Here is a 12,831-nt window from a genome sequence, read left to right as displayed (position 1 = left end):
CGCGCAGGAAAAAAAGTTTTATTAAGTTGTGAATTATTCGGCTAACTACCATACATTATGTTCTAAATAATTCACAAACATATACAATTCAAATTCTACTATTTAATTCATTCTACATGCATTAATAAGAAGTAAGCGTCATCAACTATCAACTGTGTAAATACAGGTACATTTGTAACTCACACCCGCCACGGTGTAAAGCCCCGCTATGAAAAACCACGACAGTGTAATGCGGAAAGGATTAACTTCCCGTCGCGGGGACGCGGGAAATAAGGGAACCGCGATGGCTGTACATGTACTTGAAACTTATCAAGGTATTCTGTACTGCTGTCAGCAATAAAAACCCAGATTTTTACTTCCCACTTGATTGGTTTTGCAGGTAGATATTGTCAGAATCACAACCTGCCTTTGAAATTTATCATTGATTCATCAAAAGTAGCACTTTTATAAACTTCCCCAAGCTTTCCATCTAGATAGTCTAAAAACCAGCATAGTTTCCAGGGCTGCAAGTTGTTCCTCATTGTTTTAGACATGTAGGTATCTCCAGATTTGTTGGAATCTGTCTCTGGATGTAACATGATTAAAAGATTTAACAAACATCCATTTGTTTTGTTTCCAGTAGTTAGTTATTTTCTGGTAGTCAGAGGATTCCCATAGCAAAACATAATGCTAAGAACACTTTCATTTAACTTCTTTCAACAGGGGTCCATTTAGCTGCATATGGCAGGGGTGGATGTGGCGAGCATAAATGTGAATTACTTTGTCTTAAAAGTCTGTCCAAAAGTTCATTTGTCCAAAAAAGTTCTGATGCTTCCTCGGGATGTTGTATAGTTGCCGTAATCTCGAATCTGCACTTTGTCAGGAAGTTTTAAAATAAATTTCAACTTTTCTGGCCCAGTGGTTCTTGAGAATTTTGCATTTTCATGATTATCTCCCCTTCAACAAGGGTGATGCCCTTCATTTGAACAAACTTGAATTCCCTTCAACTATATAGATGCTTTTTGTCAAGTCTGGTTGAAATTGGCCTAGTGGTTATGGAGAAGAAGTCGAAAATGTGAAAAGTTTACAGACGGATGGTCAGGCAGAAGGAAGGCGGACAACAAGTGATCAGAAAAGCTCACTTAGAGCTTTCAGCTCAGGTGAGCTAAAAATGATGCAGGCATGAGAAGTACAACTTGAGTTTTATCCCAATGCCTACTCACAATATGACTGGAGTCGTGTCACGTAAGAAATGGGTAAGACAACAAGAGCCACATTGCTCACCTAAGTCACCTTGGCTCATACCGTATTTTGCCGAATATAATACGCAGTTGTGTTTAATATGCATCCCCATTTTGGGCCTAAAAGTTTGTGAAAAAATGCACTTTGGGGGTATAATATGCAGCAAAAATTTTGACCAAACGGTAATCTAGATTTTATACTTTGTGGTAATTTTCACTTAATATTTTTGCAGAAATAATGAATTCTAAACAAAGCACAATAATATGCAAACATTTTGAGATAAGGTCTACATCACGGTAATCTTCAATGAAAATCTTCAGGGAAATATCAACCCAGACAAACCTGTTTATTTCAGTAAAGCCCGAGATTTTGTAGCATTAAATTCTTAACTGACTCAATATTTCCTTTGTTGAAACTTAAAATCAATCAAATAGCCAATGTTATAAAAATAAAATTAAACTATCACTTATTTTACTGTAACCAACACACCATGGTAAGTACAAAGGTGCACATGCATTATCAACTCCTCGTTAACTACAATGACTATGATCAAAGGCATTAATGGTTTCTCTAAATAATTAGTGCTCTGTCTGTAAAAACAATGCTTTGGATACCATAGAAAAATTAAGAATTTAAACACAATCCTTTGAAATTTTGTTTCATGGGTAAAGTACGTCGGTCCTTTATGGCAAAAGAAAAATTAAAAGTAATAGTGTATGTCAAGACTCTGGAAATCGGGCAGCAGGCAGAGAGTTTTCCATCTATGAGGTAAACATATGTCTCTGGAGACGCCAGAAAGAAAAAATAAAACAGCTACCAAAGACAAATAAGGCAGAAAGAGGTCGCTCAGCTTTATTTCCTACAATAGAAACAGAACTACTTGAATGGGTTACAGATCGCAGACAACAGGGATACGGAATATCAATTAACTGCCGAACTACAACTAAAAGCACTGAAAATTGCCAAGAAAGAACCAAAAGCGTAGGACTTTAAAGCATCAGTGGATTGGTGTTATAATTTTTTGAAGAAAGACGATTTATCCATTAGACGTAGAACACACATTTCTCAAAAATTATTCAAGGACTCTGAGGATAAACTTTCCAATTTCCAAAGGTTCATGATCAAGATGAGGAAGAAACATCAGTACAGTCTATCACAGATCGGGAAAGCAGATCAGATTCCTTTAACTTTCAATCTCCCAGCCGACACTACCATTAACCGGAAAGGTGCTTCTACAGTTTCAATCAAAACCACAGGGAATGAAACAAGAGGCCCATGGGCCACATCGCTCACCTGAGTCACCTTGACCCATATCTGAAGACTTTCCATATATAATTGCATGTAAAACCTTAGTCCCTATTATGGTCCAAACTACCCTTTGCAAACTTGAATCTACACTATGTCAAAAAGCTTTCATGTAAATGTCAACTTCTTTGGCCCAATAGTTCTTGAGAAGAAGATTTTTAAAGCTTTTTCCTATATTTGTATGTAAAACATTGACCCCCCCCCCTACCCCCCGGGCCATGATTTGAACAAACTTGAATCTGCACTATGTCAGAAAGTTTACTTGTAAATATCAGCTTTTCTGACTCAGTGGTTATTGAGAAAAAGATTTTAACTATATATTTGTATGTAAAACTTTGATCCCCCTTGTGGCCCCATCCTACCCCCGGGGGCCATGATTTGAATAAACTTGGATCTGCACTATGTCAGAAAGTTTTCATGCAAAAATCAGCTTTTCTGGCTCAGTGGTTCTTGAGAAGAAGATTTTTAAAGATTTTTCCTATATATAATTGTATGTAAAACTTTGATCCCCTATTGTGGCTTCATCCAATCCCCAGGGCCCAAGATTTGAACAAACTTGAATCTGCATTATGTCAGGAAGCTTTCATGTAAATCTCAGCTTTTCTGGCTTAGTGGTTCTTGAGAAGAAGATTTTTAAAGTTTTTCCCTATATATTTGTATGTAAAACTTTGATCCCCCCTTGTGGCCCCATCCTACACCCGGGGGCCATGATTTGAACAAACTTGAATCTGCACTATGTCAGAACATTTTCATGTAAAAATCAGCTTTTCTGGCTCAGTGGTTCTTGAGAAGAAGATTTTTAAAGATTTTTCCTATATATATTTGTATGTAAAACTTTGATCCCCTATTGTGGCCCCATCCTACCACCGGGGGCCATGATTTGAACAAACTTGAATCTGCAATATGTCAGGAAGCTTTCAGGTAAATTTCAGCTCTTTTTGCCCAGTGGTTCTTGAGAAGAAGATTTTTAAATGACCCCACCCTATTTTTGCATTTTTGTGATTATCTCCCCTTTGAAAGGGACATGGCCCTTCATTTGAACAAACTTGAAAACCCTTCACCCAAGGATGCTTTTGGCTATGTTTGATTGCAATTGGCCCAGTGGTTCATGAGAAGAAGATGAAAATGTGAAAAGTTTACAGACGGACAGACAGACAGACGGACGCCGGACAAAATGTGATCAGAAAAGCTCACTTGAGCCTTCGGCTCAGGTGAGCTAAAAAACCGATTTACGGTAATGTTAGCGTGTACTGCCGATGGAGGTAAGCTGCCACCGTATGTTGTGTTTAAAAGAAAAACTATGCCCAAACTTCAGTTTCCCAAGGGAATATTTGTGAATGTTCATCCCAGCGGTTGGTTTGATGATGCTATTATGAAAGACTGGATAAAGAAAGTGTGGGGACGACGTCCGGGTGCTGGAAGAAGTCACAGTGTGTTGGTGTTGGATGCATTTTGATGCCATCGATCTCCTGCATTGAAGGCAATGTTAAAGAAGAATCATAAAACAGACCTTGCAATAATTCCGGGAGGTATGACAAGCATATTACAACCTCTGGACGTAAGTGTGAACAAGCCTATGAAAGTCTCACTGAGACAAAAATGGAATCAATGGATGTGTAGTGATAACCACACCTACACCAGTCAAGGAAGAATGAGAAAGCTGAAACTCGACACCATTTGCCGGTGGATATGTGATGCATGGGAAGAACTGGATCCGAAGATCATTGTACATGCATTTAAGAAATGTTGCATTTCAAACGCTATGGACGGATCCAAAAATGACTTCTTATAGGATGAGAACATTCATAAGGACAGCAAATCTCCAGTTGATTCAAGCGATGATGAGGATTGCGATGAAAATGATATTGTATACAATGATGACATCGATGACGACATGCCACTCTCTGTGCTCAGAGACATATATAAATTGTTTGAAAGTGATGATCAGGAGGAGTTTGAAGGATTTTGAAATGTGTATTCACAACGATATATTACAAACATTATGACTGTGTGTTTATATAACATAGATCTACCTGTATATATTGATATGCATGCTCACATGTTAATTTATATCTGAAAATCTGCATGAATTCTTGTTTCATTTAATAAAATGTGTGAAAAAGAATTCTGTTTGGTATTTCTTTACCCTGAGGGGGTATCTAACAAAAGCACAGTGTACACAACAATGGCTCCGTAAAACACTCTCATTATGGTAATTATTTCTTTTACACAAAAATAGTTAATATTTCAAAGATTCAAATTAGCATTTCATTAAAAATTAAGGCCTATTCAAAAAACTTAACAGTTAACTAACTTTTAGCAAGTGACAAAATTATTTTCCAACAATTTTAGCATGTGACATTTAAGGAATTATTGCGTAAACATGCTTTAAATAATGGCGGCGTGTGATGTGATGAATAATCAGATCCAATGCAATTTAATTGGCTGTTTCATGATAACTGAATTATCTAGATATTGTAAGTATCACATTTTCTGCAATTTTACGTTTCTGAAGTAATTTTCTTGAGGTTGATTTTTTTAGCTTTTAAATAGGTGAACATGAAAAGGCGTACAATATCTGAAGCCTAAGTCTTTGAGTGAAATATCACACTTTATCGCCAAGTTTCATTGGAAAAAAAAGGTCAAAAATATGTTGTGGTATATAATACGCACCCCTTTCTGGCACAAAAAAAAATTCAAAAAAACGTGTGTATTGTATTTGGCAAAATCGGTATTTAAAGATTTTCCATATATATGAAAAGTGAAGATAATGAACAGTGATTAATCTCATAACTCCTGTAAGCAATACAAAATAGATAGTTGGGCAAACACGGACCCCTGAACACACCTGAGGTGGGATCAGGTGCCTAGGAGTAAGCATCTCCTGTCGACCGGTCACACCCGCCGTGAGCCCTATATCCTAATCAGGTAAACAGAGTTATTCGTGGTCAAAATCAGTGTGCCAAGAACGGCCCAACAATCGGTATGAAACATGTCAGACGGCATTTCACCCAATGATAGGATAGGTTGCATATCGTTATAACGACAATAGAATTTCCGAAATGCTGACTTCAATCGAGACTGTTGAAACCCCTGTACCATCAAGTTGTTTGTCAGTAGCTTGCCTCTATTTAAAAACTGACTATACGCAGAATAAGCTCTTGAGAGATATCAACACCATATGCAGATAATAATGGAATATTGCTACATAAACATATCGGCTGATAAAACTTTGATCCCTATTGTGGCCCCAACCTACTCCCAGGGGCCATGATTTTACTAAACTTGAATCTGCACTATGTCAGGAAGCTTTCATGTAAATGTAAACTTTTCTGGCCTGGTGATTTTTCAGAAAATTTTCAGAAGATTTTTAATGATTTTCCATATACAGTTGTATGCAAAAACTTTCATCCCCTACTGTGGCCCCATCTTAACCCAGAAGAAAGTGATTTTTGCTAACTTGAATCTACACTATGTCAGGAAGCTTTCGTGCAAATGTAAACTTCTTTGGCCCAATGGTTCTTAAAAAGAAGATTTGAAAAAAAATCTATTTAATGGTATGTAAAACTCTGATCCCCTATTGTTACCTCATCTTAGCCCTAGGGGTCATGAGTTTAACAAACTTGAATCTGCACTATGTCAGGAAGCTTTCATGTAAATATCAGCTTTTCTTGCACAGTGGTTCTTGAGAAGAAGATCTTTAAAGATTTTCCCTAAATATTTGTATGTAAAACTTTGATCCCCTATTGTGGCCCCATCCTACCCCTGGGGGCCATGATTTGAGCAAACTTGAATCTGCACTATGTGAAGAAGCTTTCATGTAAATATCAGCTCTTCTGCCTCAGTGGTTCTTGAGAAGATTTTCCCTATATATTTGTATATAAAACTTTGATCCCCTATTGTAGCCCCACACTACCCCCAGGGACCATGACTTTAACAAACTTGAATCTGCACTATGTCAGGAAGCTTTCAGGTAAATCTCAGCTTTTCTGACCCAGTGGTTCTTGAGAAGAAGATTTCTAAAGATTTTTCCAATATAAATAGCCCCGGGGACATGAATTTAACAAACATGAAAAGCTTTCATATAAATTTCAGCTCTTCTGGCCTAGTGGTTCTTAAGAAGATTTTTGAATGACCTCACCTTATTTTTGTGATTATCTCCCCTTTGAAGGGGGCATGTCCCTTCATTTGAACAAACTTGAAAGCCCTTATCCTATATTTGCTTTTGCCAAGTTGGTTATTATTATGTCTCCGAACACAAAGTGTCGGAGACATATTGTTTTTTTATTATTATTTTTTGTGTGTGAAAATTTTAGTATTTGATAATAACATTCATATATACATTCACACACATAGTTTAGTTATAATAACATATCAAGGTTGACAGTACCAAGTAAAGAGTGGAAAGGCATTAATCAAGAATATTTTTCCATACAGTCCAGATTGTACAGAATTTTTTAGAATTAGTTTTTTGAAAATATACAATGGTCAATTTATATTTCATCCTAATATATTTGGTTATAATTGGCCCAGTGGTTCTGGAGAAGAAGTCGAAAATGTAAAAAGTTTAAAGACAGACGGACAACAGGCGATAAGAAAAGCTCACTTGAGCTTTCAGCTCAGGTGAGCTAAAATTATAATAATTATCTTAAATTACCTCTTCTTCTAGCAGAGAATCATCAATCTGATTTTTTCTCTTGACACCTGGAAACACAAGAATATCAGTATAAATGATGGATGTATGCTCCCAGAATTGCATTTAACCTATGAACTACTTAATAGAAGGAATTACTTACAAATGATAAATAACTGTTGAAATACTGTTGTAATGAAAGTTAATATATGAATATATATATAAGGTACATGTTGATTGACCTTGACCTTTACAAAACGACCTTGAATGACCTCTGTTTGAGAGTCATTTGTCTATCACTTATTTGAGTGACATTTGATTACTACCTATGTAACAACTATTGAAATAAGCAACTCTGTTGGGAAGCTTTCATGTAAATTTTAGCTCTTCTGGTTCAGTGGCTCTTGACTGAGCAGAACATTTTTAAATACTTTAGTAAATAATATAGTGTATACAATAATTGAAGGGAAATTTTTACCTGTGGAAGGAGAAATATTGATTTGTTGTCAAAGGGGGAAAGGTATTCTTTACCGGTAGTAAACAAAATTAGTTGAGTTATAGCTATATACATGTATATATGCAAGAAAATACAAATTTTCTAGAAGAGATGTATTTCAACACTATTCAAAATGGAATACCTAATGTGGCCCCTTCCTGACTCTAGAAGTCATTGTCAAATCAAATTATAAATTTATAAATGTGCTGTTGTAGAGAAGATTTCTGAACATTGGTCAATTTTGGGCAGTTTTTGCTTTGCCCCTAAGGCCCCAGGGGTGCAGGAATCCTGAAATTTACAGTTTATGTACTCCTTGTTCCAGAGATGCTTCATAGTAAATTTGAAAAGAATTGGAATAGTAGTTAAAAATTTCTATTGTTCACACATTTAATAACTATAACCATATTGGCCCCACCCTGATACCAAAACCCCTACCCTTTAAGTAAAGGACTATTTGCTCTATCTAAATATCGATTTAGTATCAATAGCACTAAAGATGTTATTTAAGTGTTTTACACATAAATATTATATACCAAGTTTGACCTTATCATGGAGTCAGAACCCTTACCCCGGGGGTCATGAAATTTATCATTTTGGTAGAAGCTTCATTGCTCATCATTACTATATACTCTATACCCACTTTTTCTGCTAGATGCTCAGGAGTAAAAAGGAATATTTTTAAAAGAAATATATAAATTTTACAGCTTTTACCCCAAAATGAAGGCCCTTTAGGGTGGGATGGGGGGATTTACAATTTACAGTCTCCTTCACCTACAGATGCTACATACCAAATTTGGTCAAGATTGGTCCAGTAGTTTATGGGAAGAAGTTGTGAACAGACAACAGACAATGAACGACGACAGACACAGACCAATAGCAATAGATCACCCAAGTGACTCAGGTGACCTAAAAAGACAAGTGGCTGTTAAAAAAAATGTGGTAATATTGCATTTTAATGAACATTCAATAGTTTTAATGTACACTTTCATTTGTGAATATGTTTTTGTTGTTTTCCGCCACACTCAACAATTTTTCAGTTATCTGGTGGCACCCAGTTTTTATTGGTGGAAGAGAGAACCCAGATACAATGCACCTGGGAAGAGACCAACAGCCTTCCGAAAGTAAACTGGGAAACTTCCTCACTTACCGGCTCGAGTGGGATTTGAACTTCCACCAACCTGAGGGGAGAGGCCAGCCGTGTGATTTTGAGCGTGATGCTCTAACCACTTGGCCACGGAGGCCCTGCATTTGTGAATAAACAATAGAAAAGGCATTACTTATTAATTATTTGGTTTAAACATTCATCATATTCAGTTTTAAAGGGGGTGGGGGTCTTGGTGAGAACTACCAGTATGTGAATTTAGTTTTTTGTCAGCTAGCTCTGACATTAAACTTTTGATCTCATCCCTAACCCTACGTAGATTTCTCATACATACTTTCAAATGCTTGGTCTCCAGGTTGAAAATCAGATACACTACAATTTGAACCTGAAACAAAGTAAATTCATCATTAACAAATGGCAAAATCATATCTGTGTCACATTCATACAAGATCTTTAAATTTGTGATATCTTAATCAAACAAGAATTCATTTTCTAATCTCTTTTTTAATGCAAGATAACGTCAATATACAGCTGATGAAACGTATTCAATCACGAAAATTATCTTCAATGATTGTGGATTATCTCCCTTGCTGATGAAACCAGAAAGACCCACTGAGATGTAAACAAAAGAGTTTGCAAGGTCTGTCAGGCCACAATAAAATTTGTGTGTTTCTGGTTTCCAAACCCTACCTATTACCTTTATGCTGCCGACCTTAAATTTTTATTGATGATATGATCCAAAATTCACTGTCAAGGAATTTGCGTTACGTCTATCTAAGTCGCAGTTAATTTCCCATTGTTTCACAATTTTCATGAATAATCTAATAAATCAATTTTGAAATGTTCATATTTAATAACTAATGATGTTTCAAAGATTTTCAGTGAAGTATTTAACTTTTTTACAATTGTTTTTGTTGCAAATCAGTGGACATTATCTGTGAAATTTTTTCTCATCACCTGCAGAAATGACACATCACCGGCTTCACATAAAATTATTCTACCCAATTTTCTTGATTGTATTTTCAATATAAAAATATCTTTTGTTTAAATGTATCTGTTAAAAAGATATCCAATATATTTTTTTAAATTAACGATATTTAAAATGCTCGGGGATGTAACATTTCGTGTCAATTTTGTTACATCTCTCTTACCGATTTGTTTAGATACACGAGGGAAGACTTCGATCAATGTGTTTTATTTATAGCAAGTATAGATGTCGAAATACTGTTTAAAGAACAGTGGGGTATCAAAATCTATATTAATTGTTTAAAAAGTAATCATCCTAATTTAATCTACGTTTTCATGTCAAAACATTACGTCTGTCTATAAACATGCCAAATATGAAACAAATGAATGACCAGGTGACAAACACCCTGTTTTTACAACATTCTCTGGTCTTCGTTTTCATTTTCAGTCAAGACATGTGCGGTGAGCGGTTAATGTAGTACGGCCAAAACCCGAAAGTCCCGAATAGCAATTGTTTTTAGATTTCCCTCTTAATGCTGATGTAATAACACAAAATTTGCAAAGGTTATTGTTTGTAACCTTGGTGCATAAAAAATATGAACTTTTTCTGAGAATTCTTCTACAAACGTACCAAACCAGAGTTTTCACCTGCCAAAAAGCGTTAAATCTAATATGTTTTATAAATGTCGGAACCATAACACAGTTGAAGACATTGACCTATTTCCACACTAGCGACTTTGTAAATACTGGATTTTAAGTAATCCAATTCATGCAAAAATATTAATTAAAACTACATTTTATGTTTCTATGATTATTTCCACGACACAGAATAATAAAAACTGCTGTATTTTGTGATCGTGATATTGTTTTAATCGGAACAAGTAGGTCCTTTTAGTTTGGTAAATTTGTAACTAAACAGCGTACATGTAAAACGATATATGAGGATGTCTGTCGGTAATTAGTAATAATTAGAATTAATCATTGATTCTGTTGCCCAGCTCTGGCCACGCAGATACACACACTCACTATCCAAGTTTATCGTTTGTGTTCCCTTTGTCGGGGGTTCGACGATGTCTGACTGTCCTTATGCTAAGTCTCCAGTGATTGACTGTGTCCATTTGCTACTGCTTACGGTCTTGCCAGATGGTTTCTTTCCATGTCTTCTTAGGGCGCCCAGCTTTCTTTTTGCTTTCCAGTCTTAGGTCTCTGCAAGTGCTGATAGACCACTTGCTTCTTTCAACATGCCCAAACCAGTGAAGACGGTTTGCCCTTATTAGTACATCAAGTTTTGGGATGGCCAATTTCTCAAGAAGGGTATCTGACCTAATGTTCTGGATCTGGTCTGGCTTTACGTTGCATATCCACCTAATCATAGCCCTGTCATTTCTCTGGAGTCGGGCGAGTGAGGACTGGGTGAGGGCCCAACACTTCTTATGCAGCTATCATAGACCCTACCCAAGAGCCATGTAATTTTGAATAAAAATCTAAACTCCAAAAGTAAAGAAACTATACTCCCTAAAGTAAATAATGTAACTCAAAAAGTGTACTTTTACATTTTGCAAGATCGGCGACTGTGTTCAGGTTTCAGCATAATTTATAAAACGCACTAGATTTACCACATTTTGGTAGATGAAAACTCTGGTTCAGTACCTTCTTTATGGAATTCCCAGAAAAATTTATACGATTCTTGTTTAATAGGTCACGAACAGTTATCACAAAAAGTTTAATGTCATTCTATATACTATCAAAGGACACATCGCATGTTTCTAAACTTTTTAATTTTTTCAGCAAAATGAATTCATTTCATGCCAAAAATACTTTACATGTGTTTTAAATGAAACAGTTTGCGTAGTTTTCGAGTTTGAAAGCCTTGCGATATGCAAATTTTCTTCGATATTTTACGCATCATTATCTGTGACGTCATATGCGACCTCGAGCGGGAAAACAGTTGTTATAGCCTTTTCATAAACAGATTAGATCTAATTGACAAAAAAACCAATTATCACATTAACGGCTGGTAATTAACAATGCATTAGAGTGTTTTGTGCCATTTAAGGTTGTACTTGCTGTCAGTAGAGAGGATTTGGACTGTGCTTTTTTTTCCATTTATGAAGGAAGGTATCCTCGGAGGGACAAGACGTGAATAGGCCTTAGAAATTTTTGTCGGCATAACAACTATGCCATAAAAAATAAAGTGCACCGCCACGGCACATGATACGCCCGTCACATATTGTTAACATGAACATATCACCATGAAGAGATAGGTATGCATGGAACCAAATGTCAACCTTCCTTTAAGAATCTTACCCACTTTATGGCCTCATGTGACATTGCTTCAAATATTGATAATGTAAGCTTAATGATTTTTAAAAGGATATAAAAACATTTTCCCAAATGTTTTCAATGAAATGATTAAAGTGCAAGATAGCCCTTTATCCAAGCAAACAACTTACAATAAATGGGAGTACTCAAAAAGGTTGATTTATTCAACATATCAAAAAATACATATATCAGTATCTGCCTTTGTCAAATCTTCAAGTATAAAAGTAAAATGTGCATGGTGATGTCAATATAAATAAATATAGATTAAAAACGGTTATTTCAAACACTGGTGCATCTCCTATCGTGTAGTTATTAATTAGAAAAAAATAATACATCATATATTTCTCAACTGGTTGTGTTAGACTTGAGAAATGCACATCTGCAGCTTTGCTCATTGTATTTTAAGGAATGAAGAACAATGCACAGCGTAATAAAACATCAAACATTAGTCATTATGTTTATTCTTAGACTGTAAAACTGTCATCTTAGTGAGACATGACAATCTGCACCTTGTTGTTGAGATATAAAATAAAAATATATTTTACAATATCATATTAATTCTTAAACTTTATACCAAATTAACTTTCAAAGTAATGGCTACCAATTAGAACTGTTCTAAAATTTGACAGATCAATTAGAAGGCCAGATTCCTCTGCCCAATTCCCGATTGCAAGAGATATAGATAGCACCTCCTTGATCAGATTGCTGTAACAGAAATCTTCTAAACTCATTAATTAATCTGTAATTTGACAGAATGCAATTTTTCTGTTAGCAAAATGCCTCCTG

The 12,831-nt window shown here is 35.7% G+C and overlaps 1 protein-coding gene across 3 annotated transcripts in view; it reads right to left on the bottom strand.

Moving 5' to 3' along the window:
- LOC125672892 (uncharacterized) overlaps positions 1-12,831 on the bottom strand; it is a 117,198-nt gene that overhangs the window by 30,558 nt on the left and 73,809 nt on the right. For all 3 annotated transcript variants that reach the window (XM_056143220.1, XM_056143219.1, XM_056143221.1), the window contains 2 exons: positions 9,092-9,142; positions 7,184-7,230 (listed from right to left, as the gene is read on the bottom strand). In XM_056143220.1, coding sequence (XP_055999195.1) covers positions 7,184-7,230; positions 9,092-9,142 — 98 coding nt within the window. The remainder of the gene's footprint in view (positions 1-7,183; positions 7,231-9,091; positions 9,143-12,831) is intronic.

The sequence above is a fragment of the Ostrea edulis genome, chromosome 7 (genome assembly GCF_947568905.1).
Source record: "Ostrea edulis chromosome 7, xbOstEdul1.1, whole genome shotgun sequence".
NCBI lineage: Eukaryota > Metazoa > Mollusca > Bivalvia > Ostreida > Ostreidae > Ostrea > Ostrea edulis.
This window is presented reverse-complemented; position numbering and strand designations above follow the sequence as displayed.